This window comes from Dromaius novaehollandiae, chromosome 8 (assembly GCF_036370855.1).
Source record: "Dromaius novaehollandiae isolate bDroNov1 chromosome 8, bDroNov1.hap1, whole genome shotgun sequence".
NCBI lineage: Eukaryota > Metazoa > Chordata > Aves > Casuariiformes > Dromaiidae > Dromaius > Dromaius novaehollandiae.
Window position 1 is genome coordinate 30,245,460 of NC_088105.1, and position 27,761 is coordinate 30,273,220.

At 49.1% G+C, this 27,761-nt stretch overlaps 1 protein-coding gene across 2 annotated transcripts in view; it reads left to right on the top strand.

Annotated features, from left to right (window-relative positions):
* Positions 1-6,971: 6,971 nt before the first annotated feature.
* Positions 6,972-27,761, top strand: part of DMAP1 (DNA methyltransferase 1 associated protein 1) — a 36,203-nt gene continuing 15,413 nt past the window's right edge. For both annotated transcript variants that reach the window (XM_026096788.2, XM_026096787.2), the window contains exons 1-8: positions 6,972-7,051; positions 7,395-7,542; positions 10,555-10,646; positions 11,439-11,634; positions 16,228-16,386; positions 17,667-17,834; positions 18,543-18,728; positions 21,822-21,893. In XM_026096788.2, coding sequence (XP_025952573.1) covers positions 7,441-7,542; positions 10,555-10,646; positions 11,439-11,634; positions 16,228-16,386; positions 17,667-17,834; positions 18,543-18,728; positions 21,822-21,893 — 975 coding nt within the window. In that variant the 5' untranslated portion in view covers positions 6,972-7,051; positions 7,395-7,440. The remainder of the gene's footprint in view (positions 7,052-7,394; positions 7,543-10,554; positions 10,647-11,438; positions 11,635-16,227; positions 16,387-17,666; positions 17,835-18,542; positions 18,729-21,821; positions 21,894-27,761) is intronic.

The following is a 27,761-nucleotide window of genomic DNA, read 5'->3' on the forward strand; positions in this document are numbered from 1 at the left end:
GATGCACGCACTGTGCTGAAGGTCGGGGCTTGCCTGGGCCTGACACTGCACAGGGAGAGCATGGGATGGGCGGCAGGGTCACCTCAGGCAGATGGCCAGGGCTGAGGGATGCCCTGAGGGCTGCTGGTCCTGCAAGTGGAAAGTGGATGTAGCTGTGCTGCAAACCTGGGCCACTGATTCCAGCCTGGGTAGGGCTGTGCTGATCCTGCTCCCTGGGAGTTTCTTGCTCACAGCTGCACTGAGCCCAGCTGGAAGACGAGGAGAAGGGCAGAGCGGGGCTGATGTCCCCCTGCAATGGGTGGCTGGTGCTTTGGCAACTGTCTCTGGGCCAGTATCCAGACTTTTGGGGTCTGCCCACTCTGGGTGTCCCTGGCTGCTCCAGGCAGGGCAGGAGCCAGCCTGGGGCTTCAAGTCCTGCCCATGCCCTGGCTGGGGACTCTATCTACAAGTGTCACAGATCTGCCAGGCTCAGTCACTTGTCCTTTCTACAGCTGTCTCCACCCTCTGCTTGCCCCAGTTTTTGCGGTGTGTGCGTGGGGCGACACCACTAGGGACACAAGTGACCTGTGATGGGGTAGCTGGAGCATTTTGCACCTGGGACCCAAAGGTGAGGGTCCAACGTGCCTGGGTGCCTGGAGCACGGCTCCGGAGCCACTGCCTCTGCTCCGAAGACTCGTTCAAAATGTCACACGGAGGGAGAGGGAAAGGTGTGGGCTGTTTGAATTAGCAATGAGTCAGGCTGGCAAAGCCAGATGGGGAGAGAGTGCGTGCCTGCGTGTTTATGTGCGTATAAGTAATCTCTGGCTTTGTGTTTTTATTATGATTATTATTTTTATTTCCAGGGGAACGATGAATTTCTCCAACCATCCTGTCCCACTGGAAAGGCTGGCTCTGCTGTCCCGTCCTCCCGACGCATCCTGGGAGCTGGAGTGACAGTCCGCGGCTGTTTTGAGGTTTGCCTGTGAGATCAGAGTGCAAACCAGTTCTTCGCCTTTCATCACCACTGGGCCGGGGCGGGAGTGAGGCATGGCTATGTGCGCGCTGACTTGCTGCCGCGGCCTCGCACAGAGACGATGGGCAGCCACGAAGGCGCTTTGGCTCCTTCTCCGGGGCAGAGCCACTGGTGGCAACGGCTCAAGCTTCGTTCCCTGTCCTGCTGCCAGCTCCCCCGAGCCCCGGGGCGAGTTGCTCTTTGGGCACCCAGTAGGGTATGGTGCTGGCAGTGACTGGCATGGCTGGGAACCTCACCTGAGCAAGGAGTGGCTGTAGTGGAAAAGGCAATTACATTTAATTTGCTGTTAATAAAAAACACCCTCTTCCAGTTGCCTGGACCGAGATGCACCAGCTGTGCATGAAGGGAGTCCAGCGCCTTCCCCGGCAAATCCTGCTGCGCAAAGCGACGAGGGCAGCAACAAAACACACGCGGTGATGCCAAAGAAACACCGTGTGCCAGAGGGGCCTCGAAAGGCAGGGCTGAGGCGCTCACCCTGCTGCGGGCAGCAAGCCCGGGCTCAGCTGGGAAGTGCTTTGCCCTGGCCTGGCTGGGGCATGCAAGCACCCAAATGTTTCAGAAAACCTGGTGGAGGCCCCCGGGCAGGAGACACAGCATTGACAACGTGTCCTGCTCGCCGGTCGCTGGGGAGGGGAGCAAGGGTTTCACCGGAGATGCCAGGCTGGTGCCTAATCCCATTTAATCCCCCTCCTGGCTCCTCCTAGGTCTCTGACCTGGCCTGGCCGAGGCTTGGCAGGTGACGCCAAGGTCCCCGATGCCCCTCGCTAACGTGAAGGCACAGCCCTGCCGGCCTTGGGGTGCAGCCAAGCCGGAGCGGCGCAGCGGGGAGGGAAGCAGAGAAGGGAAAGAGGAGCCAAGTGAGGCATGAAGCAGCACCTCGCCGCACAGAGGGGGAGTCACGGCTGGAGCATGGCCTGGCGCTGCGCAGTCGCCTGCCAGCTTGATCAGGCCCCAGGGGTTTCATGGCTGGAGGGTTGGCAGAAGAGCAGCTCGAACAGGTTTTCTGTCCCCTGAGGAAGGCTCAGCTTGTCCCACGGGGGAAGCGTCCCCCATCCTGCAGCTGGCAGGTCCCACAGACCCAGCCCAGGGATGCGGGGCCGTGGGGAGACAGGAGGCTGCAGACGGGGGGGCCCGGGGCTGTGGTGGTGCACAGAGACAAGCAGGGAGTCATGGCAGCAGCGGGCAGTGGAGGTGGGCGTGCAGCCCTGGGTGTTCCTGGGGCTCCAGCGTGGGGAGGGACCAGGGAAGGGTTTGGGGTGGTCAGGACCCACATGGCCCTTTTCTCGCAGCAAGCACAGAGCAGGAGCGTGGCCCTTCTGCGGATGGGGTGTCTTCATTGAAGGCTGCTCCCGGAGGCTGCTGCATGACCCCTCCTGGCCTGTCCCCGCTCCCAGGGGAGGTCCAGCCGCCTCCCCCCTTGCCCCCGCTGCTTGTCCGCGGGGTGGGCCAGGCACCCTGATAACGGGGCTGTGGCTGTCACCGCACCCTTAGGAAACATTTGGCTTCAGGCACCTGAATCCACGGGGAAGTGATAACTGGCCGGCTCGCTCGCCCTACCTGGACCCACACCTGGCGCTATCGTGCCTTAGTCACACACCAAGAGAGTTTTTCCACTGCTGGGCCCCAGATAATCTCCTCCCACCCCACTGGCCACAGTGTTTGCATTTGTCCTCCTCTGCTGGTGCCAGGGCACGCACACCTCGAGTCCGGGACCAGCAGGCACACACATCACCGGCCCGTGGCTGCTTACAGCCTTGTCTTGCAGCTGAGGCTAGGGAGAGGGAGCAAGGAGCATCCTTCCCCACACTCGGAGTGGCCAGGCAGCTGCCTGGGATGGAGCCAGCTCTGCTTTCCTGCCGCACGTCCCTGTGGCAATGCGCAGGCCTGCTGTGCGGACAGAGGACTCCCCTGAACCAGGCTGCCCTCCCACCAGAGGGATTACGTCTCCCCAGCACTCCCTGGAAGTCGCCTGGTTAAAAACCACATATGCTGGGGGCAGAGCACTTGGAAACTCATCATGAGCAACCAGGGCGGCTTGACCAGGTCTGCTCGAGCCCGGCCTCAGCTGGGGGCTGTGGGGCAGCTTGGTGAATGCAAGCTGTCGGCCCCATCCAGGGGAGGTTCTACGGGATGTGGCAGAGGCTCCCCGTGCCAAGACGACCCTGGGGCCGTGCAGTGCTCATGCCTCCTGCCAACACTTTGGGCTGAGAGTGGGAGCGATGCTGAGCTGGGAGACGGGGTGAAGGGCTACGTGGGCAGCCTGGGCCCTCCGGACAGCAGGAGAGGGGCGATGGGTTGTGGTGAGGGATCTGCCTGTGCTGCAGCTACAAAGGCTTGGAAGGAGTATTGCCTCTCCAATGGGCCAAAACAAGGGGTAGCAAGAGCAGCAGGGGTGGTATGAGAGAGAATGCAAGGGCCGGGAAGGGGTGCACATGGCTCTGGGCTGTGCTCCTGGGGGTGGCACAGCCCCCGTGCCCAGCCACGCTCCCTCCTCTCCTGTGGCCAGGCAGGACAGCCCGGTGGTGATGGTGACACTAGCAGTGTTGGTGGCTCCCAGCAAAGCCCCAGGACACAGGAACACTGGGCTCCCCTCCGCTGTCAGCATTCCTGACCCACCCCATGCCCCAGGCTCTCTCTGCACCCCGAGAACGACCCCCCTGCACTGGGGAGGTGGCAGACCTGGTGGGCACCAGTCCCCACAGAGAGCTCGCATGGACGGTGCTGGGATGGGGTGTGCACAGGGCTGCCCCAGCGCCGTGCTGAGTCCCTTTTCTCTTGGAGGGCTTTGAAAGCCCAGAGGATGCAGCGACTGCTGCCCAGATTCACTGCTCTGGGTCCCTTTCAATGCAGCGCTAATTGCTTCGCTGCTGATCATGTTAGCAGAAGCATCCAGCTAATGTGTGGACAGGGCTGACTGTGACACCTGCACCTGCAGGACCTGGGGGAGGTGGGCTGAGAATTGCCGTGTCCAGGGCCTGACCGCCCCCCACCTCCACTTTTTGTTAGGTTAAAAAGCTGCTACCACAGGGAGCGAAGCTCAAAATGTTCTGCCGACTCCGTTTATTGAGGAGGAGTGACTCGATTGCAGTCCCCTGTACCGGGGACAAAGCTTGGGGCTGAGTCCTGCTTGGATCTAGAGAGCAAAGCAGAACAAAAGGGCAAGGCTGGAAGCTGGGCTTGAGCAATTCAGGCCTAAAAGCAGCGGACACAATCAAAGCCTGAGGCCACTGAATGCCCATCTGCCTCTGGGTTTTACATCAGGATTTGTTGTGCTTCCTAAAAGTGCTGTCTACCTTCTTCATGAACAACCCGTGAATGACCTGCGAGCGAGGGGCGATGAGGAGAGAAATGCTCCTTCGCTGCTGTTACCAAGCTCTTCAGGGTGAGCAGCCCTGTGAAGGGACGGTGCCAAGTTACACTGGTGAAGCAGGGGATGAGGCAGTGCCAGCAAACGCAAAGGGAGGGAGAGCTGGGAGAGGCAGGCTGCCGAGGCAGGGCAGCCTCGGGGGGACGGGGACACCACCATGGGCCAGCAAAGGCGAGTGAGCAAAGGCAAGGAAGGGCGCTAGAAAGGATTAGGAAAGGACTGAAGAGCAAAATAGAAACCTGTGTGACAACCTGGGACAAATCCAGCATGCCACATCCGGGGTGTTGTGTGTGGGACCGGTTGTGCTGTCTTGGGGAGCTGGAGAATAGCAGCAAGGCTGGGAGGAAAGGCTTGTGGGCATGGAGAGCCTGCAAGGACTGTCCTGGGGGAGAGCTGGCTGAGGCACCCTGGGCAGCTAGGGCAGCAGCCCCTTGCAGTGAAGATCCAGGAAAGGTCGAGCCCCTCATGCCGCTCGCAGCGGACGGGAGACGCAGGGCACCCTTGTTACACAGGACACCTGGCAGCCTGGTCCAGAGGTGGCCTCTGGCTCAGGGAGCTCCTAAACTACAGGCTGCCGGATGCTGGGTGGGCAGGGACAGCGTCCCGGGGCAGGTCATGTACGTACACACTGTCCTGACACTCTTCCCTCAGCGTCTGCTACGTCCCGCCTTGGTCTCTAGCCAGGCCAGAGCCGCTCTGCATGGAAAGCCATGTGCTGATGGGCACCAGGACTAGGATGGACGTGGTGCAGCTGAGAGCAAACGGGGCAGGAGTGGAGCAACCATGGGACTGGCTCTGTCCTTGCTGTGTGGGAAGGAGGACTGAGATGTTAAAAGCCACCTTCTTCAGTGGCAGCTGTGTGGGATGAGACAGAAGAGGGGTCTCCATGGGAAGGGATTGCCAGCAGACCGGGAACGACGGCTGCTCAGACACGGAAGGACTGTGGCACAGGAGAAGGATCCTCTTTCCTGGACCCTTCGAGGCAGCTGACAGATCCCCCCAGGTCGGTGCGCCCTGTGCTGAAACCTCCCATTTCCGGCAGAGCTGTCAGGCACCCGCTAGGCAGCCTTGCTCCTGCCTTGATGCAGGTGGGAGGTGATTTCTCGGGGTCCCTCCTGGCCTAGGCTGCAGTTTCCCCTCCCTTCCCACTCCCCCCTTTCCTTCCCTGCCTGAGCAGTATGAGACAGGTCAGCGCTACTGAAGCTTTCGCTTCTGGCTGCCTGCAGACTCAGGTAAACGCCGCTGCTCCGGAGCACGTCAGGAGGGTTTCCTTGCCAAACGCGAAGGCGAGAAACACACTCTTTGTAAAGCGAGGCTGGGAACTGTGGCCCGAATGTGCCACGTGGTGCAGCACCCGCCTGGCAGACGGCCACTTGGCACCGCTGCCGCCGCGGCGGCGCTACCTCAGCTGCCTGCTGGGCCGCAAGTGTGACACACACTGACAGGTCCCTGCGCGCGGGCAGAGCGAGAGGGTGTGATAGCCGCGCTCCGGTGCCCGGGATTTAGCGAGAAGGTGGCAAAGCTCCTCACAAAGCTCAGCCCGGCGCTTGGGGCAGTCCCCGTGGCCCCAGGGGGAGCAGAGGCGCTGGGCGGCTGCTGCTCTTGCGCTGATCCCGGCCATGGCCGTCCTGCACCCCATCGGCTGAGCCGGAGCGGACCAAAGCCCTGGGATAACACCGGGGTGAAGGGGGGCCACACAGGCAGCCCCCGGCAAGACCTCAACAGTGCCCGGGGCTCTCCGTCTCTCGGGTCGCCTGGTCCCCCCACTCCATCCATGTTGTGGTCTCAGGGACATGAGGTGTCCCAAGCCACGATCCCCGTGCCACGCTGGGGCCCGGGCCTGGCCGTGTGGGCCGCCAGTGTCCCGGCCATCCCCGCTGCCTGGGGACACCGGCCCTGGGCCGGGAGCGGCCATGCTGCCATCTCCTGGCGAGGAGCAGCGTCCGGAGCCGCTCGCCCTGTCAGGGACGAGACCCATCTTCCCTGCGCACCGCCGCTCTGTCCCCGGGGGTGTGTGTGTACACTGCAGGCCCCCACGAGGGCATTGCCCTACCGCCGCAGCAGCCGCCCTCCCGGGCCTGGCCGAGCCACCGGCCGCCTGCCCCTCGGCCTGGGCCGACTCCCTGCAAGTGCCGGCCCCGCAGGCCTGGCTGCCCATGGCGTCTGGCACCGCGTCTCCAGCCCTAACGGGGCGGCACGTTCGCCTCCCCGGCTACCCCGCGCCCCTGTGGCAGGGCCCTCTGGCCGTGTAATTAGTGGTGGCGTAATTAGAGGCGGCAGGACAAGCAGGCATGGGGCAGGGCAGCGGGGTTAATGGGGCCCCTGCTCCAGCCGGCGGGGTTTGCCCCATCCAGCCCACTGTGGCTCCCTGCCTTGGGCTGGGTAGCGGGGTTATTGCACCACTGCTGTTTCTGAGCCGTTTGGGCGAGGGGGAGATGCCGGGCTTGCAGGGCCCAGGGGAGAGGTGGCGGGGGGGGCGATCTGCCGGGAGCGGGACGCGAACCTGAAACCTCGTCATCCCCACTCCCGCCCCCGCCCCTAGCTCTAGGGTGTGCTGCCCAAAAGGTTCCGGGCGCTTCCGCGCGCGTCTTGGCGGGACCGGAAGTAGCGCTGCCCGGGCGGGGGTCGTGGTTGCACCGTCCCGGAGCCTGGTGGCTGTGGAGCCGGCGCGGGTGAGAGCGGAAGGAGACCGGGATGGGGATGGGGATGGGGGTGGGGATGAGGATGAGGATGAGGATGCTCTGGGGACACCGCCTCCCGAGGGCAGCGCCTCGCTCGGCCTGTGCCCTCTCGGAGTTCCCGGGCCGCCGCGGCGGGCAGGGCCCGGCCGGACACCGACGCGCCGCGGGCCCGGCCCTGCCCCGGGGCGGCCGCATCCGCCCGCCGTTACCGGTCCCGCGGGGCGATGTGGAGGCGGCGGGTGCGTGCGTGTGTGTGTGTGTGGGGGGGGGGGGGCAGGCATAGCCCTCGCGGGAGGGGTGCGCTAAGCCCCGGTCCCACGGTTTTCCCCGCCAGAGCCGGGCCGACAGGACGGGACGGGCGCGCACGGGCAGGCGGCGAGATGGCGACCGGCGCGGACGTGCGGGACATCCTGGAGCTGGGCGGCGTGGAGTCGGAGAACACGGGCACCATCAACAAAAAGGACATCATCAACTCCGATAAGGTAAAATGCGACGCTTTGCAGACCTTGCACTCGTTTTGTAGGCGCCGACTCACCTCGGATATGATGTGTGAGCTGAATATTTGAAAAAAGACAGAATAAAGCGCATTTTGGCCACAGTCCATTTAGTTTGGAGCTCCCCAAGAGTATCTGGAAATGCATGCAAGGCCCCATTTACGGACTCCCCCTGCTCTTAGTTCAGTGTGCCATGGTGTTTTGGGCACTGTTTAAGCTGGAACTGTGTGTGTGGTGTCCTATGAGCTGGGCCTGCCCCCAGTATGATTTCATCAGGCTCTGAAACTTCCCATTTTGTGGGAAAGTGGGAAGTTTGATTACCATTCTAGCCTCAAAGCAGATAAAAATAATGTAGCTTAGTTCTGTTTCTGTAGACAAGTGTTGTCTGACATGGCCAAATAGTAAATGTTTTCAAACCTTCCTCTTGCGGGGAAGGTGTGTGTCTGACACTTGGGAAAACTGAGAGATTGCCTGTAGGAATGTGGACAAGTTAGGAACCTCTGTTAAGGACGTGTCATTACGTGATGCCTCTGTGATACACTGCTGTATGTTACTTGTTTCTGTATTCAGGCAAGGTTCTAGCTGTGCCTTGCTTTACAAGGTGTTGTGAGGGTTAATTCATAACTAGTTATAAGATGTGGAGATGCTTGGAAATGAGAGGAGAGATGAATTTCCCAAAAGCTCTCTATTACAGAGACTGCAGAGATTTGAAGTAGAGCCTGTGTATTGGTGAAATACTACATCCCCGAAAACACTTCCTAACTGTACTTGCCTCCTCTGAAATGTTTGTTTTTAAAGGGAAGTGTAGTGCTTTGATGTCTTGGTGGAAAAACTTAGTGTAATTGGTATAACTGAAAACTGATGAGAATCAGTAACTTAGAGGTTCAAGCGTTAAAATCCGCACTTATCAGTTGTTTTGATGGGTAATGCGTGTCTAGTGAGCAGCTTGTAGGCTGCTTTCAGCCTGTGCTGTTGTGCCACTGACTGCTCAGAGTTGTGCGTTCTTTGATTCAGATGCGTTTGTGCGTTAACTAGTAGAGACCTGAAGAAATACTGATGGAGGTCTGTCTTTCTCTTGAAAGAGAGAATAAGATGGGTTTCTCCATAAATGTGCCTGTCTAATGCAAAGAGAGAAGAAGGAGAGGTGCAATGAGAGTTCTGGGGAGGAATACAGAAGACCACTTGCAGCTGTCAGTGAAATATTCTAAATTTCTACAAAGTATAGAAATTAATTCTGTGATAGAAAAGGATAACATCTGTGGGAACACTACTCTGTTCTTGGTGTTGTCTGTGGTGGAAGAAGCTGGAGTCATCAGAGCAGATGACTGATCATACTGAATGTGCTCATGGTGGGAGAGCACAGTGAACCAACCATCCCGACCCATGGGTGTGCGTCGTCACTGGTGCTCACAGGTGCTCCCTGTTTCACCTCACAGACACGTTGGTGAAGGAGCACATCGAGGGCAAGCTAACCTTGTTTTGAATGAAGGTGGTAATTTCTTAAAATTAAAAGTCATGGCAAGGCAAGAAAACTACAAATTACTGAGTTAGTACAACAGAAATATTTTTTTTAGAAAATGGAACGGAGAAGGGGAGAGATATATTAGAAATCAATAGTTGATATATAAGTTTTAAGGTTAGAAAAGGGAAGACATCAGTTTCACTTATCTGGCAAGACTTTCGAAAAGGAAGAAAATAGAATGTATGTCTAGAAGAATTAAAAATGAGGAGAGAATTCTTTTAAAAGTGTACCAGGAAGGGAAAAAATCATAGCAAAAGTGTAAGCCGTTACCACATGGAGAGAGCAGAATTGCTAATAGCAATACAGAACTTGCTCAGGAAATAGTTCTATTTGGAGTTAGAAAAGGAACAGATTGATGTATTTAAATCACATGAGAACAATGAAGTACTTTCCAGTGCATTAGTGACTGAGAATGTTAAAGGGAAAAATTACTAGGCATAAAAACATTTAAATCAGCTGGACCAGGTAATTTGTACTCAACTCCTAAAAGAGCTGGCTGGGGTGATCTCTGGCCTGCTGATATTAACTTTCAATAAATCTTGGAACTTTGGGGGAATTCCAGAAGCCAGTATTCAAACAGGGTGTCATGGTGACCTGTGGATAACTGCCTTGGTTGGCCTTACATTGCTCCTGAGCAGAGTGATGGACAAGGTAGGAGAAAAGTATTTGATTAGGAGTGAAAAGGTGCTCATATAATGAATGTCTGTCATGATGGTTTTATGGAAAATAGTTGTAGTCCAAGCTGATACAGGTTTTATGGGATTGGATTTTGAATTTGCTTGATAAAGCTAACTGTGTAGATTTAATATGATACAGTGCTAAATTTACTATTGCAAAACATTCTGATTTAAAAGTAGGTGTGATGTGCTAAATAAGCAGTTGTAAGTAGTGGCATGGTAAGTAATTACAAAGATGGTAAAATTAAACCAAACACCCTGGACTACTCAGTAAACTCAGCCTGTTCAAATAAAGCGTACCTTAATAATGCAGTTGTTAATGTATCCATCTGAATCCAAAGTTGATTACTTTATAATTTAAAGTTGTACATGTGGTATGACAAATGGTGGAATATACCTTAGGAATCACCAACTCTAGGAAGGATTTAAGGGCCAGATTGAGTTATTTGTTTACCCTAAACAAACCCTACTTTTAACATTTCAGCCCTAGAATGAAGAAGCTATTGCAAAAGCCTTTGGTATATAAATGGGGGACTTGAGGCAGGGGGAGTTTTTTACTTTTGTGAGTTATACTGATAGTTTTGATATGGGACTACTGTATGAGCGCTACCACTGTAAGTGGGCATGATCAATATTTTGATGTCTTCCACTTAGAATGAGTACTTCCCTGGAGAAATCCAAGGCACCTAAAAATGGATGAACAGATAAAATGAAAAACATCACAGGGCACCAGGTTATATTGCTTAATGTTCCCTCAGAGATTGCCGCTTCTGAATCTGAAACTCAAATCTTTTATTTCAGAAAAAATCCAAGAAATCTTCAGAGACATTGACGTTCAAGAGGCCAGAGGGAATGCACCGAGAAGTTTATGCGCTCCTCTACTCTGACAAAAAGTAAGAGCTTATGGTCATCTGTGCAGATTGCGGCATAGCCTGGGCTTTTGGTGGCGGGGCAGCATCCACTTGAAATCATGGACAGTCTTGCTTCCCGAACTCGTTTTTCTTTGTGCTTGGCCTGCTTTTGTGCCTCTTGGGATGTACTTTCTCTGCTCTGAATTTGAGGGGTTTGGTCTGTGTATGAGATGAAATAGGTACAGGCACAGTAGGTGACTGCAGGAAAGGCAGTGTTTTTATCCTTCCATATCTATTTCTCTCTTATGCGCAATTAGGAATAACATCTGCTTTTACTTCTGCAAAAAGAATTCTGCTGCAGCTTGTATTTAGCTTGCAATGGACTGTGTCCTTGCTCCAGAGGTTTCTTGCATTGCTTCCTTTCCAGACGTTTCTTCCTTTCAAACCCATCCATGGTGTCTGTTCTGTCCTCTGATGCATATGATTCTGCATTTATGTATAGTGAATCTTATTTCTCTGGCAGTATGTCATGGACTCCTCATCCTTTTTATGTCTGTGGGTTTGGTTCTCCTTTAGAGTACATCAGAGTTGATTTAGGGGAGTTTGGAGTTAGGTGCTGTTGTATGACTCAAGACCAAAGTGTCATGGAGGAGCTGAGCATATTAGTCTTTCACTCTGGAAAGTTCAAAACCAGGAATAAAGTTTAAAATCGGCTTACCGCTTCCTCCTGCTAAATGTCAGGGTGGCCAAGCCCACTTTTGAGTCTGAAATCTCTGTTTTTTTTTTCTGGACTGTTTTCTGCTTTTCTTCAGCCAGTGCTTTTCTCCACCACAGGGATGCACCTCCACTGCTGCCAAGTGATACAACTCAGGGTTATCGAACAGTCAAAGCAAAACTGGGGTCCAAGAAAGTTCGCCCTTGGAAATGGATGCCCTTCACCAACCCAGCAAGAAAAGATGGAGCAATGTTCTACCACTGGAGGAGAGCAGCAGAGGAAGGGAAGGACTACCCTTTTGCCAGGTTCAATAAAGTAAGTGGGAGCGCTTTCAAACAACAGCATATAAATAGCAATGAGAAACTATGCTTTCGTCAGCTTCTCAACTGTCCAGGCAGGAGGTTCTTTCTTTCAGCATGCTAAAGCTTAGAGCAGTTGCATTTTAAATTGTGGCATGGCTTGCTGCCATGTGACCTCAGACTGTGGTGTCTCCAAATCCTTCAAGCCGAGTGGTCTCAGTACGTGGTCAGTGTTTGCCAGAGCACCTCCATGTTTCAGAAGTGCTGTGAGCGATTCGATAAGCAGGCACTGTTCCATCAAATTCAGTTCCTAACCAACATCCTCTCCCTGATTACAGGCTCTGGGTAGTAAAAGATATTCTATTCTGAGTGAGGCTTTAAAGTCATAAGCCTTGTTATCTTGCCCAGTATGAAAAACTTCACTTGCAACTCCTTGGCCAAAAAGCTGGCTTGCAGCCTCTTGGCTGAATTCCAGCACAGATGCTGAATTACATTGCATTCCCTCTGAAATTGCCCTTGTGGTAATGGTGTGATGCAGTACCCTGTTCTCCGTCTAAGTTGTCACAATGTGTTGTTGTAGTCTCCTGCTGTCTTGCGTCCCGTATATATCTACTTTGAGTGGTTAGTGCTTTCATGTATATGCACAAAGGAAACTGTATCAACATTTATATTTCAAAGTCAAGACCTCAGAAGTTAGGAAGGAGCAGAGTTAGGGTGCCTCCATAATCTAACCCCCTTCACAATGCAAACTTGTATTAAAAAAAAAAAAAAAAGTGTGGTTATGTAATTCCACAAAAGCTCTGCTTCTGTATAACTGTATACAGCATTTTAACTCACAGAACGTCAGCACTAACAGAATTTGGTTTCCTGCAGAGTTAAGTGGTTGTTTGACCTTGTATGTTAGAAGGTTCAAGCTCTGAGTGATGCTTTTCCTCTTGTGACACTGGTAAGAACCTCCTGTGATACCTCTTCTCTGAAGTCTAGGGTGGAAGTCTGGAGCATGGTGCACTTAGTCAAAGCACCTGCCTAGCTGCCTGTTCAAGGGAAACTTTGGAAATGTAATTGTCTTTAAGACTCTACTGCTCTAACAGTTTTTGGCCGAGTTCAACCAAGTTTATCAGAGGGGGCCACGCATGGGTGTTGTAATTATATAATTCTTGTTTCCCCAACTTTATCATGTATCGTGAATTGACGGGGAAAACAGCCATAAGTAAGGCTGCAGCCTTTAGATTAGTGGCGTAGATCTCTGCCATCTGCACATGCACTATTACTTAATAGTAGGAGCAGGTTGTTACCTTTGGTGTGGGTCAGTGCTTGAGGGGTAGAAGGCACTGACAAAGAGTTTCACAGATATTTGCTAATGTCAGAGGAATTTTAGTTATTTTTCCAGACACCTCTGCTGGTTCCTCCTCCCATACGTGATACTTCTGCCCATATGTCTCCCTGCCTCCCCTTGGCACCAGCCCATTTTCCTGTATTGTCTGTCCCGTTGGTCACACAAGCTCTTTAACACAGCTCCTGCATTGTTGCTCGATTGCTCTGTCTTCCCTCTATGCTCCCAGTCTTCCAGCCAGATCCTTAGTCTTCACTGTGTAATCCGAAATGAAAACCTAGGTTTCACAGTGTACACTGACACTTGGTCCAGGGGGTGACATAAGAGTGTAAGAGCACTTCACTGGTGTCAGAGCAAAGGCCTGTTTCAGCCAGTATCCTGTTTCTTACCATCATTAGTAAAGGCTTAGGAAAGGAGTATGAGAATGGGGCAAATACAGAACATTTCTTGACAGCTTCTGGCAGTCTTTGACGTAGGGATTTCTTAATCTGGAGTTTGCGTTCAAGTATCCTTGACAGGCACATTCAGCGCGGAAAGGCCCAGCTGCTTTGTGAACATCCCGTGGCAGTGAGTTCTGCAGGTTAATTGTGCGCTGTGTGAGAAGGTGCTTTCTTTTGTTCATTTTAACCTGCTGCCTGGGTGTTTCATTTAGTGCCTCTGAGTTCCTCTGTTATGAGACATAGTAAATTGTCCTTGCTTTGTACTGTATTTTCCGTAATTTGACATAATCTGCCCTTCTGTACCCTGGCTCACCCTTGTTCTCAGATATCCTTTCTTTTCAAATGGGTGGGCCAGGAGCACGTGCTTCAGTTATGGAAGCATGGTGGATTTATACATTGGCTGTGTCTTCTCTGTTTTCTTTCTAATCGTTTTTACTGTTCAGATTGTTTTTTCACAACTGCTCAGCGTTGTGCTGACATTTTCATAGAACTGTCTCATGGCTCCAGGATCTTTCCTGAGCAGTTTTAGCTAATTTAATGCCCATGATTGTGTGAGTTTATAGTGTGAACGTGGGACTGAGAGGGGTTTTCTGGGCCATTGCATCCTCTTCTCAGCTCTTTCAGGCACTGCACCATCTAGTTGCATTCATAAACTGATCAAGTTGCATCTGAAAAGCAGGTGGGCTTTCCTGCCCCCATGCTTGCTAGGGAAGCTGTTCCAGACTGTCTCTGCTCTGTTTCTCATTCCCAGGTTAAATTTTCCATGTTAAATTGGCATTTCTTTGCAAGCCAATTTCTTTGTCCTTATTTCAGTTGTTCTTTTCTTCCTGTGGGCATTCTTTTCTTTCCATCTAGCATGCTTGAACCCTGCAGTCAGATTCCCTTTCAGGCTTCCTTTGCTAGGCTGCTTTCTCTCTAATCTGCTGAGGGAAGACAAGCTTCTCACCCCATTACTCATCCCAATTGCTCTCCTCTGTATTTGTTCCCATTTCAGTTCATGTTTCCTGAACATGGGTCAGTGGAGTTGTAGTTGGTATTCCTGGCAGGGTCTTGTGTGACTGAAACCCTGCCAGTTTCTGCTGGAAGTCCCTTTCTGGGGGTTATTTACATTTTCATGACTGTGTCATGTTTGAACTCTTAGTCACCCTGTGGTTGGCTCAGGCTTCCCAGCTGATGAATTTCCACCTTCTCACAGAGGTTCTTGCTCCTAGCTCTTAAACACTACTGAATCTATTCCCTCTTCTGCTACTCCAGTCTTTGAGGTGTTTCATACAGTGCAAAATTAAATATTGGGTTGCATGGCCGCAAGACGCTAAAAGCTTGTGTGACTTCTGCAGACAGTTGAACTAACTCATGAAAGTTACATCTGTCAGGGGTGCCTCACTGTGGAGACTTTTTCTGGCTCAGTAAGCCTTTGAGCAGATCACAAAAGGCTGAACAAGTGTTCTGGGAAAAGTGTTCTCTTTGCTTGTCCTCTTCTCTTCTCCGACAAGGTATCTGCTGTCTTCTCTTCCATCTACTGCAGGTGGTCATGCTGGCCATTTTGTGTAAATATGCTACTCTAGAAAGTACAGTAGTACACTTTTTTTTTCCTTTACCACTATTTGCATTCCTTAGGGTGTCTAATAGAATGGCTTTTCTGCTGGTGGAAGTACTTCTTGAACATAGGGGTGTGATGTGTCCCCAGGTGATATGTTTCATCCTTTTGTTTCTGTGCCCAGGCGATGGGAGAAAGACAGTAGATCTAAAGAGACTGTGATTTGGAGGCTTAGGGATGCTCCTCTGGGCTGTGTGGGGTTGGTGAGGATGCCAGCTTCCCTGATGCAGGACTTGGGAGGGCATACAGGTGTTGAAGAGTGTGTGCTGTTCACATCCATGTGATGTTTTCTTTTGGACGCAGTGTGCAAGGAGCGTGTGTGTGGGGGGGGTAAAGGGGCAAAGCACAAACTCACTTACAGTCTTGTATTAGCATATACTAGGACTTCCCCTAACACAGTGAACATTTCTACCGTTCCCTTAATATTTGTGTGATGGTAGTGTTTAGGGTAGAGCCCTTGCAGAGCAGTTCCAAACAGTGGACAGTGGCATGGTTTTGGCCTTTTAGGCACCTAGGGACTTGGAGTTGGACTGTCATCCAGTCCTGTGGCTTTGCTGGGGAAGGGTGAATGAGGAAGGGAAGGACAAAACTGTTTGCCAGGTTTGTGGCCCTCAGCCATACTGCACCCAGCCACTTATGTCTTCATGTTTGGTGCAGACAGTGCTGTGAGAGGGAAGTGGGTTTTGTAGCAAAGCAGAAAGTGTGCTAAAGGCTAGGGATCACCCCTTGCCTGACCCATTCCTCCCAAGCAAGTGAGCATGTCCCAGCCCAAATAGAGTCAACTGTCAGAGCAGCTGATGTCAAGGTAGTGGTGATGCTGTATGGGAGGAATGGAGGAGGGCTGGTAGAATCTTGGTTTTGCTCTCATGTCAGCCTCATAGAAAACCTATTGTCAGGATATGAGCTGGTGACCTCTGCCTTCATCTGCTATCTGTTGCTGATATCTAAGATTAGCAGAGCTCTAAAGAGAAGGCAGTAGCTCCCAGTAGGCTCTGCAGAATGCCACATTTGCAGCCTTATGATCACAAGTTGCTCCTTATCAAGGCTTCTGCCTGGTCCATGATGTTCCCTATCAGCTCCTATTGCTCAGGGTTCTGGCAGTGCCTCCCTCATCCTTTGCCCCCTCCTGTCAGTGCCCTGCTCTTGCTTTTGGCTCTAGTTCCTCAGCCCCTGCTGGCTGGAGGCTAGAGAAGGGCAGCACTGTAAGAGAGCTCCCATGTTTTTCTCTTCCCTGCACAGACAGTGCAGGTACCTGTCTACTCGGAGCAGGAGTATCAGATGTATCTGCATGACGATGCGTGGACCAAAGCTGAGACAGACCACCTCTTTGACCTGGCTCGGCGTTTTGACCTGCGCTTCGTGGTGATTCATGACCGCTATGATCACCAGCAGTTCAAGGTGAGTCCCGAGGGCCAAGGTGCTGCTAGCAACCTGCTGCTACAGCACGTGCAGGGCTTGCTACACTGCAAAGAGCAAATTACCCTTTATATCAACTTAATTAGGGGAAAATAATGAATTATTGGCAGCAAAGAATATTGAATTTCCAGCACAGGGCATTGCTGCTTGCTTTGTTTATAATTAAATCCACTGTGACTTGCACTCATTCCCTGTTGCATTTTATTAGGATGTTATAAGGCTTGTTCCTGCCAGGAGAACAGATCATCTCATTCTCTCAAGGGAAGGCTGTTGGGAATTTTGTTTAACTGAGCAGGGTAGGTGTTAGGACTCTTGAGTTCTAGTCTAGGCCTTGGGAGAAGGATCTTATAATGGTTCTTGGGGAAATGGGCTCCTGTGTTTTTCCTGATGTTGCTCCTCACTTGTGGTCTGACCTGATGCAGGCTTCTGTCATCTCTCCTGTGAAGCAGGGACCGTCAGTGGTCAGAAAATGCAACTCTTGGGTCAGGATCTTAAATCTCCTCTGACTACCGCCTCCCTGCTTCCTGGTGACACAGGGAAACGATGTGCCTCCCGTAGAATAGCTCCAAAGGCTGGAGGCTTTTATTGCTCTTTGAAATCTCAGATGAAGGGAATGTAGCAAAGTGGAATAACAAGAGTCTGCCTGACTGGACAGCCCAAACGCCTTCTGTGCTTTTAGTAAGGCAACACAGCCCAGACTCTGTTAGCGTAGTGCAGTGATGGGTGGGTACTCCAGCAATGAGTTGTTGCAGCTGACACCTTCTTGATCATGGCTTAAATGGTTGTTCTCAGGAGCTGCTCAGAGAGGGCCTCCAGCTTGTATGTCACAGTCTTGTGGTTAAATCCTAACTTCTCAGCAGAAAGCTCAGATCCTGCTCTTTGCTTTGAGAATAATGGCTTTCTTGTGCATGCTGACTAGAAGAAGTTGCCATCCCCATCTGCCCAAGCCAGCCCTTGCAAGTGAGAGGACTACCATATGATGGCAATTGCTCGGGTTCTCAGGGTCTTTGAGCAGTTGATGAAGGTATATTCTCTCACTGCCTTCTTGGAGAGATGGAAAAGCTGAAGTCCAGAGAGGGAGACTCCTTTCAGGTAGCCCTCTGATCCCACAAGGGCTGGCAAAGCTCCCTGCTGATCCTTCTGCCAAGCATCACATCTTATACCCAATCTGACATTCTTCCTCCAAAGGCCCTTAGCTGGCTACTGCACAAGTTTTTGACTGGCTCTCTCATAATGTTGTCCTCTTGCAATGTCTTCCACAGAAAAGGTCAGTGGAGGACCTGAAGGAACGCTATTACCACATCTGTGCCAAATTGGCTAATATTCGTGCTGCTCCAGGTACAGACCTGAAAATCCCAGTCTTTGATGCTGGCCATGAGAGACGGAGGAAGGAACAACTGGAAAGGCTGTACAATAGGACGCCAGAGCAGGTAACTGGAAAAAAGAGACCAGCACTGCCCCGGCAGATTTATGATAAATATATAGGTTGAGTCAGTAGATGGATGAAATAGGGTAGAGGTGGGAAAGGGAAAGACTGGACAAGGAAACAGCAACACGTAAGCACTGCTTCTGTTTTTGTGTTCATGCCATTTTAAGGGATACAAAAGAATACTGACTTTTCACAGCAGTGCACTTGCAACTTTAGTATGCTTTTTTTTTTAACCTTTCTATCTTTGTGCTTTTGGTCTCCCTGTCTGGAGGTGGGATTAGTTGCTTATGGATGTGGCTGAAGGTCAGGGGAGAAATCACAGATGTTGTCATATAGTGCTCCTTTTCCAGGTGCCTTCTCTGCTGTACTTTATTGTCCTGTTTCATGCAGAACTGCAGGTAGCGAGAAGCAAATCAACTTTTATTAGTAGAGATAACCAAAAGTTTGGGATTGTCAGCATAGTAATTAAGGCAGGATAGAATATAGTTACCAGGGGGCTAGTTTGTAGATTGATATTGCCATGGATGCAGGATAAGGCTAGGAAGCATAATGTGCTCTGCAAATCCAAGTCCTCTGCAGGATATCAGGCAGGGGAGCTTAAAGGCCTTCCCAGGCTGGCTTAGAGCAGAGCTGCTATCGCTAGATGGCCCCCTTGTCTTGCTAGGCCTCCTCTGCTGTTCTGATTGCCTTTCCGTACTCTGGTCTGCAGGTGGCAGAAGAAGAATATCTCATCCAGGAGCTCCGCAAAATCGAAACCAGGAAGAAAGAAAGAGAAAAGAGAACCCAAGACCTGCAGAAACTCATCACAGCTGCTGACACCACTACCGAGCAGAGACGTGCGGAGCGCAAGGCTCCTAAGAAGAAGCTGCCACAGAAGAAGGAGACAGAGAAGCCTGTAAACACTTCTTCCTATTTTTCCCCTTTGTGTTCCATGTGGGTAACATTTATTTCCTCCAGCAGTTCTACCAGAATCAGGCTCTCAACTTCTTTTGGGGAGAGAGTGGCTGCTGGCTGCCTTCTGGCAGATATGTTTTCCGTTACTTTTTTGGAAGGCAGAATGGTCTGTGACAGCACGATCTAACGGAGCTGTTCTCAGACTCCCCTGGTGTGCTCTCTGTCCTCCTCCCATTTGATAACTGCGAGTTTAAGTCCCGTTTCCCTTCCCCTCCCTGAGAAATGGGATGAAATGGTGCCAGCCAGCCAGTCACTCGTGCCTCATGGCAGAGAGAAGCATCTGTCTCCCTATGGTCTCCCAAGGGTATGTCGGTATTGTCGTACAGGTTTGTCCCTCAAACTCGTAGCCTTTCACCTTCTTTTCCTAGGCCAGGTTTCCCTTTCCTTTCCCACTACTGGATCGCAGCAGCATCTTCCCTAGGTTGGTACATGTGCCTCTCCAGAGCTTCTGCTGTGATCGGAGCAGCCTTGCTGGGGGTCTCCTGTGTTTGGTGGGGGGATATTACTTTTCATTTCTTCCTGAGCCAAGGTAAAGTTTAAGGAGCCCAGAATAGAGGTTTCAATCCACATTTGATGTAACCTCCATTTCCCTTCCTGGAAAAAGAGGACAGTACGGACTGAGCTAAATTCAGCACCTTCAGTAAGAAAGGGCTGTTACAAAATCTTGGATGTTTCCAGCTAGTCCCTAGGAATTCCTGTCCCTCCACATTGTGAGCACAGAGCACGTGTATCATCGTCGTCTCTCTTTGCACAGACCCTTTGGGGAGAGAAGCAGTGAATGCTGGACAGTTATTGCTTGATGACATGTGCCCATTAGGCACCACTACCTTAAAACTTTTTTCTTTTTCCCCAAGTAATGAATATAGTAGCACTAGGGCCTTCTGCTTCTAGCATTAATTCCCTTGAGGGCTGACCTGGTAAAGTTCACCCACTGCTGGCATATCCCACTCTAAAGAAGGCAGCTCGTCATTGCTTATGGAAAAGGGTAGTGATGGAGAATGGGACTGGAAAGATGCTGAGGGTGCCAAGGTGAGGGAGTCCAGCTCTAAACATTGCCTGTGGGCTGGTGCCTGTCTGCATGCATGTAATGGATAGGCACGCCAACGTGGGCAGAGAAGCAGTTTCTGTTGTTGCACTAGCATCATTTCAACCATGACAGAGTCCATTAGGAGTCAATTACCAACTATAGTCAGGAAATGTTAAGAAAAAAATTGCATTTTAACTAAGAATTTGAATCGGGAGCTGCATCAGCATCATTTCAACAAAGGAAAATCATTTACCAAAGAGTCAATTGAGGTTGAAGCGTTTACAGCATGTACAGGCACGCAAGGCATAAGAACCCATTTAATTGCTTATGCACTGAGTGCAGCCAGAGTTGGCTCAGCTGAGCCAGAGATCTTGATTTACCCTCACCCCTTGCGTCAAGGTGTCCAGCAGCAGGCTCGGAGGGGGAAAGTTTGGGGTGTCTGAGACTCAGCCTTCTTCCACAGGAAACAGAGAGGGTTGGTTTTTGGTTGCAGCCTTCTTTGTCCCCAGTAGTCCAAGCTGAGAGAGTGCATCCTACCAAAGGTCAAAGTGATTCTCTACAAGTTCATGAGCCCTGTTGATATTTAGGGGATACTTTGTCCACCGAGGTCATGTTTAGAATCTCTTTGTGAAGTCTCTGTGTTTATTTGGCTGAACACAGATAACTGTAAAAAATCTAAATGCCTGGCTACGCAGAGCGGTTTGCAAGGCATCACCTCAAGACATACAAATAGTTGATACAGGTGTGAGAGTCATTGGCAGGGAACATGAGGAATTAAGTCAGTGTCCTGTAGCATCTCTTATGATGTTGGGGCAACCCTCGGTTGTCTTAGCCCTGTCTGGAATGAACAAATAGCAAGCTGCAAAGCCTCTCGGCAGAGAAATGTGGGGGCAGCATGGCAAATGCTGTCTCCAAAGGAATCAGGAGATTTCAGACGACTCTTCCTTTTGGAAAGACATGCGATTGAGCGTGCATTTTGTAGAGATTGTGGCCACTCATAAATTGAATGACGAGTATGACTGGTCTGTATAGGGGTGCCAACACCATTCAGTGCAAAGGGCCCTGCAGATAGCCCCAGTGTATCAGTGTGGTTGCCATTCTAGTGAATTGATCCTGCATGCTGTGAACTTTTGAGAATGGTGAAGAAAAGAGATTTCTTCGGTTGAAGCTCTGCAGGCAGTAAAATTCCCTGGTTTAGAAAAAGTGAACATCCTAACTAGTGTTTTGGTAGGTATTTTCACAGTAGTTCTCTGTCCCTTCTTGCTCTTTTTCCAGTATCATCAGAGTGGTTTAATCATTTAAAAGTATGCTCACTTTGTCCTTTGCTCAGCAGTACAGGTTTCTAAGGGATTGCATTAATTTTTTTCCATTTAATTCCAGTGCTACTAGATGCTCTGCTCTCTCGCAGGAACAGCGTTAGACATTTGCCTTCCTATATCGCTATGCTTAAAATGTGACGTGGGGAAGAAAGAAAACTGTCTAATGAATGGACAAATGGCAAAATGTGTATGAATAGCAGGCCTCCCTGGAGGGGAGCAGTCTTTAGGTCTGTACATCCTCGTTAGTGGGCGCATATCTGTGCAGATCAGAGGTTTCTCAGGTCATTCCTTAGAGGGCTTGCAGTGGAAAGCACAGATTTAGGGAAGTATTGGGCTGTTTTGATCACTGAACTGGGCCTAAGTTAGATAAGGACAATACTGTGCAAATACGCATATGTCAGGACTAAGGCTTATGCTTGTGTGGATCGGTGCAAGGATCTGTGGAGAGCAGTGCATTTAAAAACAAAATGAAGAAGAAGAAGAAAAAAGTCCTTAAGCTCTCCAAAGATACTTGAACTAGAGTATTTTTCTAAGTGGGTTTGCTTGGGATTTTCTTCTTTCCTCAGCTCTGACATGTGGCCATGGCAGGTGGCTCTCTGTCACAGGAAGCAGTGTTTCCCCTTCATATAGTGTCTGTATCAAATCTTGTGTTTCCTCCATCAACACATCCTGTTTCCATCTCTTTCAGGCTGTTCCTGAGACTGCTGGCATCAAGTTTCCCGACTTCAAATCTGCAGGTGTCACGCTGCGGAGCCAGAGGGTAGGCTGTTCTCTTGGTCCCTTGGGGCCTCTGTTAATATCTTTGTCTGCCTGTCTATCTCCTCATCCATTCTCCTTTTATAGTTAAAGAAAGTCAAGATCTTGCCTCTAAAATAAGAAAGGAATTCCATAAATGTGGAGACTCAGAAGCCTGGAATGTTGACTCTGTGAGAGCCAGCTCATCGCCTTGCACAGGGGCACCTGAACCTGCTGATGTTTGTTATTCTTGCGCCCACTATGCTGTTAGACACACACAACAGGCCCAAGTGGAGCTGTCTAGGCCAAACAGAGCTTGCAGACGAATGTAATAGGCCTCCTAGAGTGTGTGTGTTAATAGATCAGAAGGTGCCTTTAAGAACTGGATGTTCAGGTTGTGACTTGAAAGAGACAGACATAAATGCATACAATTTCGAGCCTTCATGTTTCCATTATCTAACTTCAGAAAATATTTTTTTGGGAAAAATCCCCACACTCTTTTTCTTCCTTTATTCATTGTCGTACATACACCCCTGAGAAATGAACTTTCTTGCTGTTTTATCTGCAAGGCTTGAGGTCTGTCTCTTAGCGACAGGTTTTGGGATACTGAGTCAGTTAAACCTGCCTGTCTGGCTGAATGTTTTCAGAGGGGCTTTGATAGCAAAATCCTGTTTGCCCAGTACAAATGCATTTTTTTTTTCTCCTGGCCAAATAAAATAATCCTTAGTTGCTTTATTGCAGCAATGGTGGATAAGTAGGTTTCTTGCCGTGCACCCTCACTTGGCATAGTAATTTTCTAGATCATTTTTAAAGAATTTTTTATGGGATGTTCTTTTGATGTCAGAATAGTTTCAGATCTTGTTGGAAACGCTCTGGGCTGTTAATACCAATGTGTTGGTTTGACATGTAGGTGCATGTGCATTAGAGGCGGTATGCCTCAGCAAGGTCACTGCTGGGGGCCCCCTTTGTTAAGCAAGTGTGAGCATCTGCAGGTTACCTGTGTGAGCAAGGGGTTACAGCCTTGAGGAAGTCAAAAACCCCAGCAAGTGCTGGGCAAGACTGCAGTGCATGTGCTGAGATTTACAGAGACGTGGCAGATGTGCTTGCCAGCATTAAGTTAAATAGAATAATTTATGGAGATTGATCTGAATTTTGAAAACTAATAAGTGATGGTTGATCTTTTCTATTTTTTTCTCCCCTGAAAGAAAAGCTGAGCAATAACCCATCAGTGATGGAACCATGTGGCAAAGCCAGCAGCCTTTTTACCTGCTGAACAGGCTAATTCAGCTCCCAGCCTTTGTGGAAAATGGGTGCTATCTGCTTCTCCCTGTCTCCTTTTATTGCTTGCAAAATGTAGCAGTAAGCTGAGGCAGGGCAGTTTGAATCACCAACTTTCAGCCTGCAGTATCAAAGCTGCTGAGATGACCCAGAGCTACTTCCTATGCTCTGCTTGAAACTTTTAAGGAGATCAACACTGTTATTAGAAATGCTGGTGATCTGCAAATTACAAAAGGTTGCAAATCACTGATCTAGATGAGAAAACAACACTTTATTGGTTGGGAATGTGAGTCCATCCTAGCAAACTGAATTTATTTGTAGCCTTTATCAGTCACCCGACTTCCTTATTCAAGTCTTCTCTGTTTTTAGAAAGGGAGCTAATGGACTCCCCTGCTTCACATATGGGTGATGGGGTGAATTAATTACATGAGGTCAGTAAAAGCCTTTTGAACTGGTGAGAAGTGCTAAGTGGTATAAAGTAGAATTAACAATCTATGCTAATCTGAGTATTTTACTTGTGTGATTTACATGGCAAACCTTCCATACACCAATGATGTGGAATTGATAAGGGTGGGAGCTGGCTGGGGCTGGATGAGGGACTGCTGTGCTGTGCTGGAAACTCCTGTATTCTGGCAACATTCAGTGTAAGATGTCTTGCCCTGAGCACATTGGAAAATGATTTCTAAAGGCTTGTGACATCCTGCAGTAAGTTCTTTTGCCTGAGGACCTAAAGGCTTCCTCACCTAAAGGCTTCTATTGTCCTCTTTTATTTTGTACTTTACTACCATGCTTTACGCCTTGGTAGTTAGGTGAAGTTGGATTTTTGCACTGAGATCAGGGATTCAACCTCTGTCATGTGTGAAAAATGTACCATATCATCCCTGGAATGACAGTACTTACTCTTTGATTAGAGGAATTCTTCCTTTTTCCTGAGGATTTACAATTAATCTGTTAACATGAGTTAAAATTAATTTACAGAAATGAGTTGTTGAAGAAAAAGTTAGCAGTCTGTATTCAATTTAATTTGTTCCCAGTAGTTTTCATGACAATAGCACAGGCTTTCCAATTCCCTCTGTAGTTAAAACTTACAAAAATGTTATGCACAGGCTGAATTTGAAGACTTTTTTTCCCCTAGAATTAATGGTCACTTACAGCCATTATTCTTCATAACCGAAAGTTTCTCCTGCAGCAGACGCTGAAGAATAATCTTCTCCAGTGAATTCCACAAGCTGCCTTCTTTCACAATGGTTTCAGTCCCCTATTGTTCTCCACAGGGCTGTGGCCACAGGCAAAGAAGGCCACAGCCCCCGTGCCCTTGCTCTGCGTGGGATTTCCCCTCTGCCTCCTGACAGCACAGATTGCATGTTTTCACTAATGGCGATGGGAAGCTGGGCATTATGAAAAGCTTCATCATAACTCAAGGCAGTGTATTGCCTTGATGCCACTGAGAGCAGTAGGCAGTAGCAGATGTTTTGGAAGAGGGTAAACCTTTTATGGGTTTCTTGAAAAGGAATTTTACGCTATTGCCTTTGCTGTTAGTAAAATTGTGTTATGAAAATAACACAATCAGAAATATATTATTAATCCTAAGTGTTATTTCTATAAAACTTCCTGTTGTACCAGATCTGCTCAGCTGGGATGGCAGAAGGCCAAAGAGCCAGAGGAAGTGAGAGAGGAGTAGGGAATTTGTACAGGGAAAGGAGAGGAAGAGACTAAAGGGAAAGCAGGGAGCTACAAGGAAAAGTTTGCTGGGGATGGGCATGCCTGAAGGGAAGGAAAATTAGAGCTGTTAAAGTTGAACCTTTTCCAGGACCCGGACAAACTGGCAATACCACGCATTTGTGATCTAGGCATAGTGTTGCTGCTATAGGGCAGAGCTGAGTTTGTTTTGAATTTACTGCAGTGTTTCTATACCATGTCATGTTTAGCTTTCTTTTAAGCTTAACTAACTCTGTCTTTAACTTTATTGTGTTCAGAGTGCTTGGATTGGGATACTTAAAATCTTGTCAGTGTGTTTTATCTTAAAATGCTCATCTGCCCTCTCAGCCTTATCTGGGAATTTTAAGTTATGATTATGCTAATGCTGTTGAACTGCTGCAGCAGTCCTTCTAAAAATGATGGTGATGAATGGAAAAGGTGGGCAATTCTCCCTATTTCTGCATGTTTGAGGTATGAGTCAGTGTCCTTGCTTTGTTGTTACGGGTTTTGAAACAAAGGAACTGGAAGAGAATCAATTGAGTGATGTCTCCTTTGGTAACAAAACAAAACTCCAAGATGAGAAGGAGTTTGCAGAGATCTCGAATCCACAGGATGCACTGAGGGATGCTCCAGCTCAGTTGTTCACAGCCAGCCACCTCCCACCAGAAAAGGCTTCCAGCCAGCAACTGACTGCCTACTAACCAGGACCTTGCAGACAAATTACCAGTCAGACCAATTAAAAAAGAAGCAGGGGAAGGAAAACTTTATGTACAGCTTTAGTACCCATTGATTCAAATATTCACCCTCATCAGCTTTTAAATATTTACTAGCCAGCTGAGCATTTTTTAGCACTGATTAATGAGTTAGAATTTACTGTGGTTTGGGGTGGGGGGGGAATGTGTGTGTGACTTCTTTTTTCCTTGGAGTGGGAGCCAAGTGCTTACTGCAAGCTCCAAGATGAATGACACTTCTAGTGAAGGATGGGGTTGTGTGTATGTGTTTAGACATGTTTATCCTTTATATTTGATCTGACCCACAATTAAAATGGCCAACCACACTGCCTGTTTATTCTGCATCGGAGGCTGTTGGCTCTGTTCCTTCGCTGTCATTAATGCAAATCCAGGCCTCATCAGCTGTGAACATGTGAAACATCTGTCTGTCCTCCTGTGATCAATAACATCCCTTCAGAGCTTTGGAAGCAGTTATATAAAATACCAGTTATTTTTATTTGGATTTGATAAATTTAATTACTTGGAGCAATTAATAATTTATTTGTTTTGTATTGATTGCACTCCAAGGCATCTTGGTAAGATAATCTGATGGTGATCAGCACACTCTTATTAGGAAGAAAGTTTATGTTTCCAGGTCTGAACTTCCCATGGATTAGTTAGCTGAAATGTGCTTGTTGCTTCTGTTAGCAATTTTTCAGTAGTGAAGCTGTAAATTTTGCACTCTACCAGAAAGTGGGTGAGAGTAATTCCTGTGGGAAGCCTGACGGAGGTTGTGGAGGGAGGGTACTATCCTCACTTCTGTGAACAGAAGTTATGATCAAATGGTGTGGGCTGGATGAAATTCATGTTGTGGCATTGCTCTCTATTTGTTGTATTATGTGTGATTTATTTAGGGTTAAGTGAGTGCTTGTGCATTTACTAATCAATAGTGTGTCTGTAAAGAATGAAATGAGATGGGAACATTGGCATCTTTATTTTAAAGAGGACAATAAAAGGATACAAAATGTTGAATGAGCTAGAGAAGGTGAATCCAACAATTCTCTTCCTCCATTCTCATTCTTAACTAAACTGAGGGGCAGTCAATGTTAAGTTGCTAAAAGGAAATGCCTCTGTCACCTTGTCTGTGGAGCTCTTTGCTGTGGGGGAGTGTCCAGACCGCAGCCTTAGTAGGCTTGGCTCTCAGGTATAAGGAGAGCACCTGGGTACAGAAATGGCATCTTAAAATAAATGTGAGTTCTGGAAAGGACGCTCCTTCCCCAGGAATTGGTCTCTTTCTAGCTGATAAACAGGTTTTCTTGGTCTGTTGATGACTTCTTAGTATCCGAAGCTGGGTGTGTTGCTTCTTTTGTTAAATCATCAGGTACCAAATACTGCCTGTGCAGTACCAGCCCCAGAGACCTTCATTCTTGACAGCCCACCAGTCCTTGGTTGATTTGAGAAACCCTTACTTGGTCACTTCCACATGCCTGTAATGATGCAGTCTCAGGTGTCATTCTTCAGATAATCTGATTGTCTGTAACTCGTGTAGCATCCTATGTGTTACTTTTAAAATTCTTTCTTTGGCTTAACCAACATCATGATCGGAGTGTAATTAGTGGCTTTGTTTTGAATTTTTGTACCTGTTGTGTGAGTGTAGTTTCAGTCAAATTGTTTAAGGGGAAGGCAGTATCAATTTTTTACTACAACTTCTTTGGTTTGTATCTGATTTGGAAGTTTACATGATGTTCTTGTACCATGTGAAACCATGGTCACAATTCCCCTCCTAGGGCCTTCCTTGGAGCACTCCCGTAAGCGTAGCACACTTTTCTGTGCTTTTGATTTGTTTCAATTAAATACAACCTGGAGGCTGCAGCTGTTTCAGTTCCCTGCAGTCACCTCTACAGCTTGGTTCAACACCTGCAGTGAGAGGCAGTTGTAGGATTATCTGGGAATCCACAGATCTCCTAAAGCAAAGTACTGTAGTGTAACACTGGTAATGTGCTTTTAAAACAAAATACCAGCTGGTAGAAATGTTCTGTGCAGTTTTCTCCTGCACCATGTATTTCACTGTTTATTTTTTCTCTACACAGATATTTCCAATAGTCCTTCTACATTTGTGTTAACAGCATTGTACTGTATTTACTTAAAGCAAAGAGTATTTATGGGAAAGTAAATCTCAAAATTGGTAAATGGTAGATACAATTACT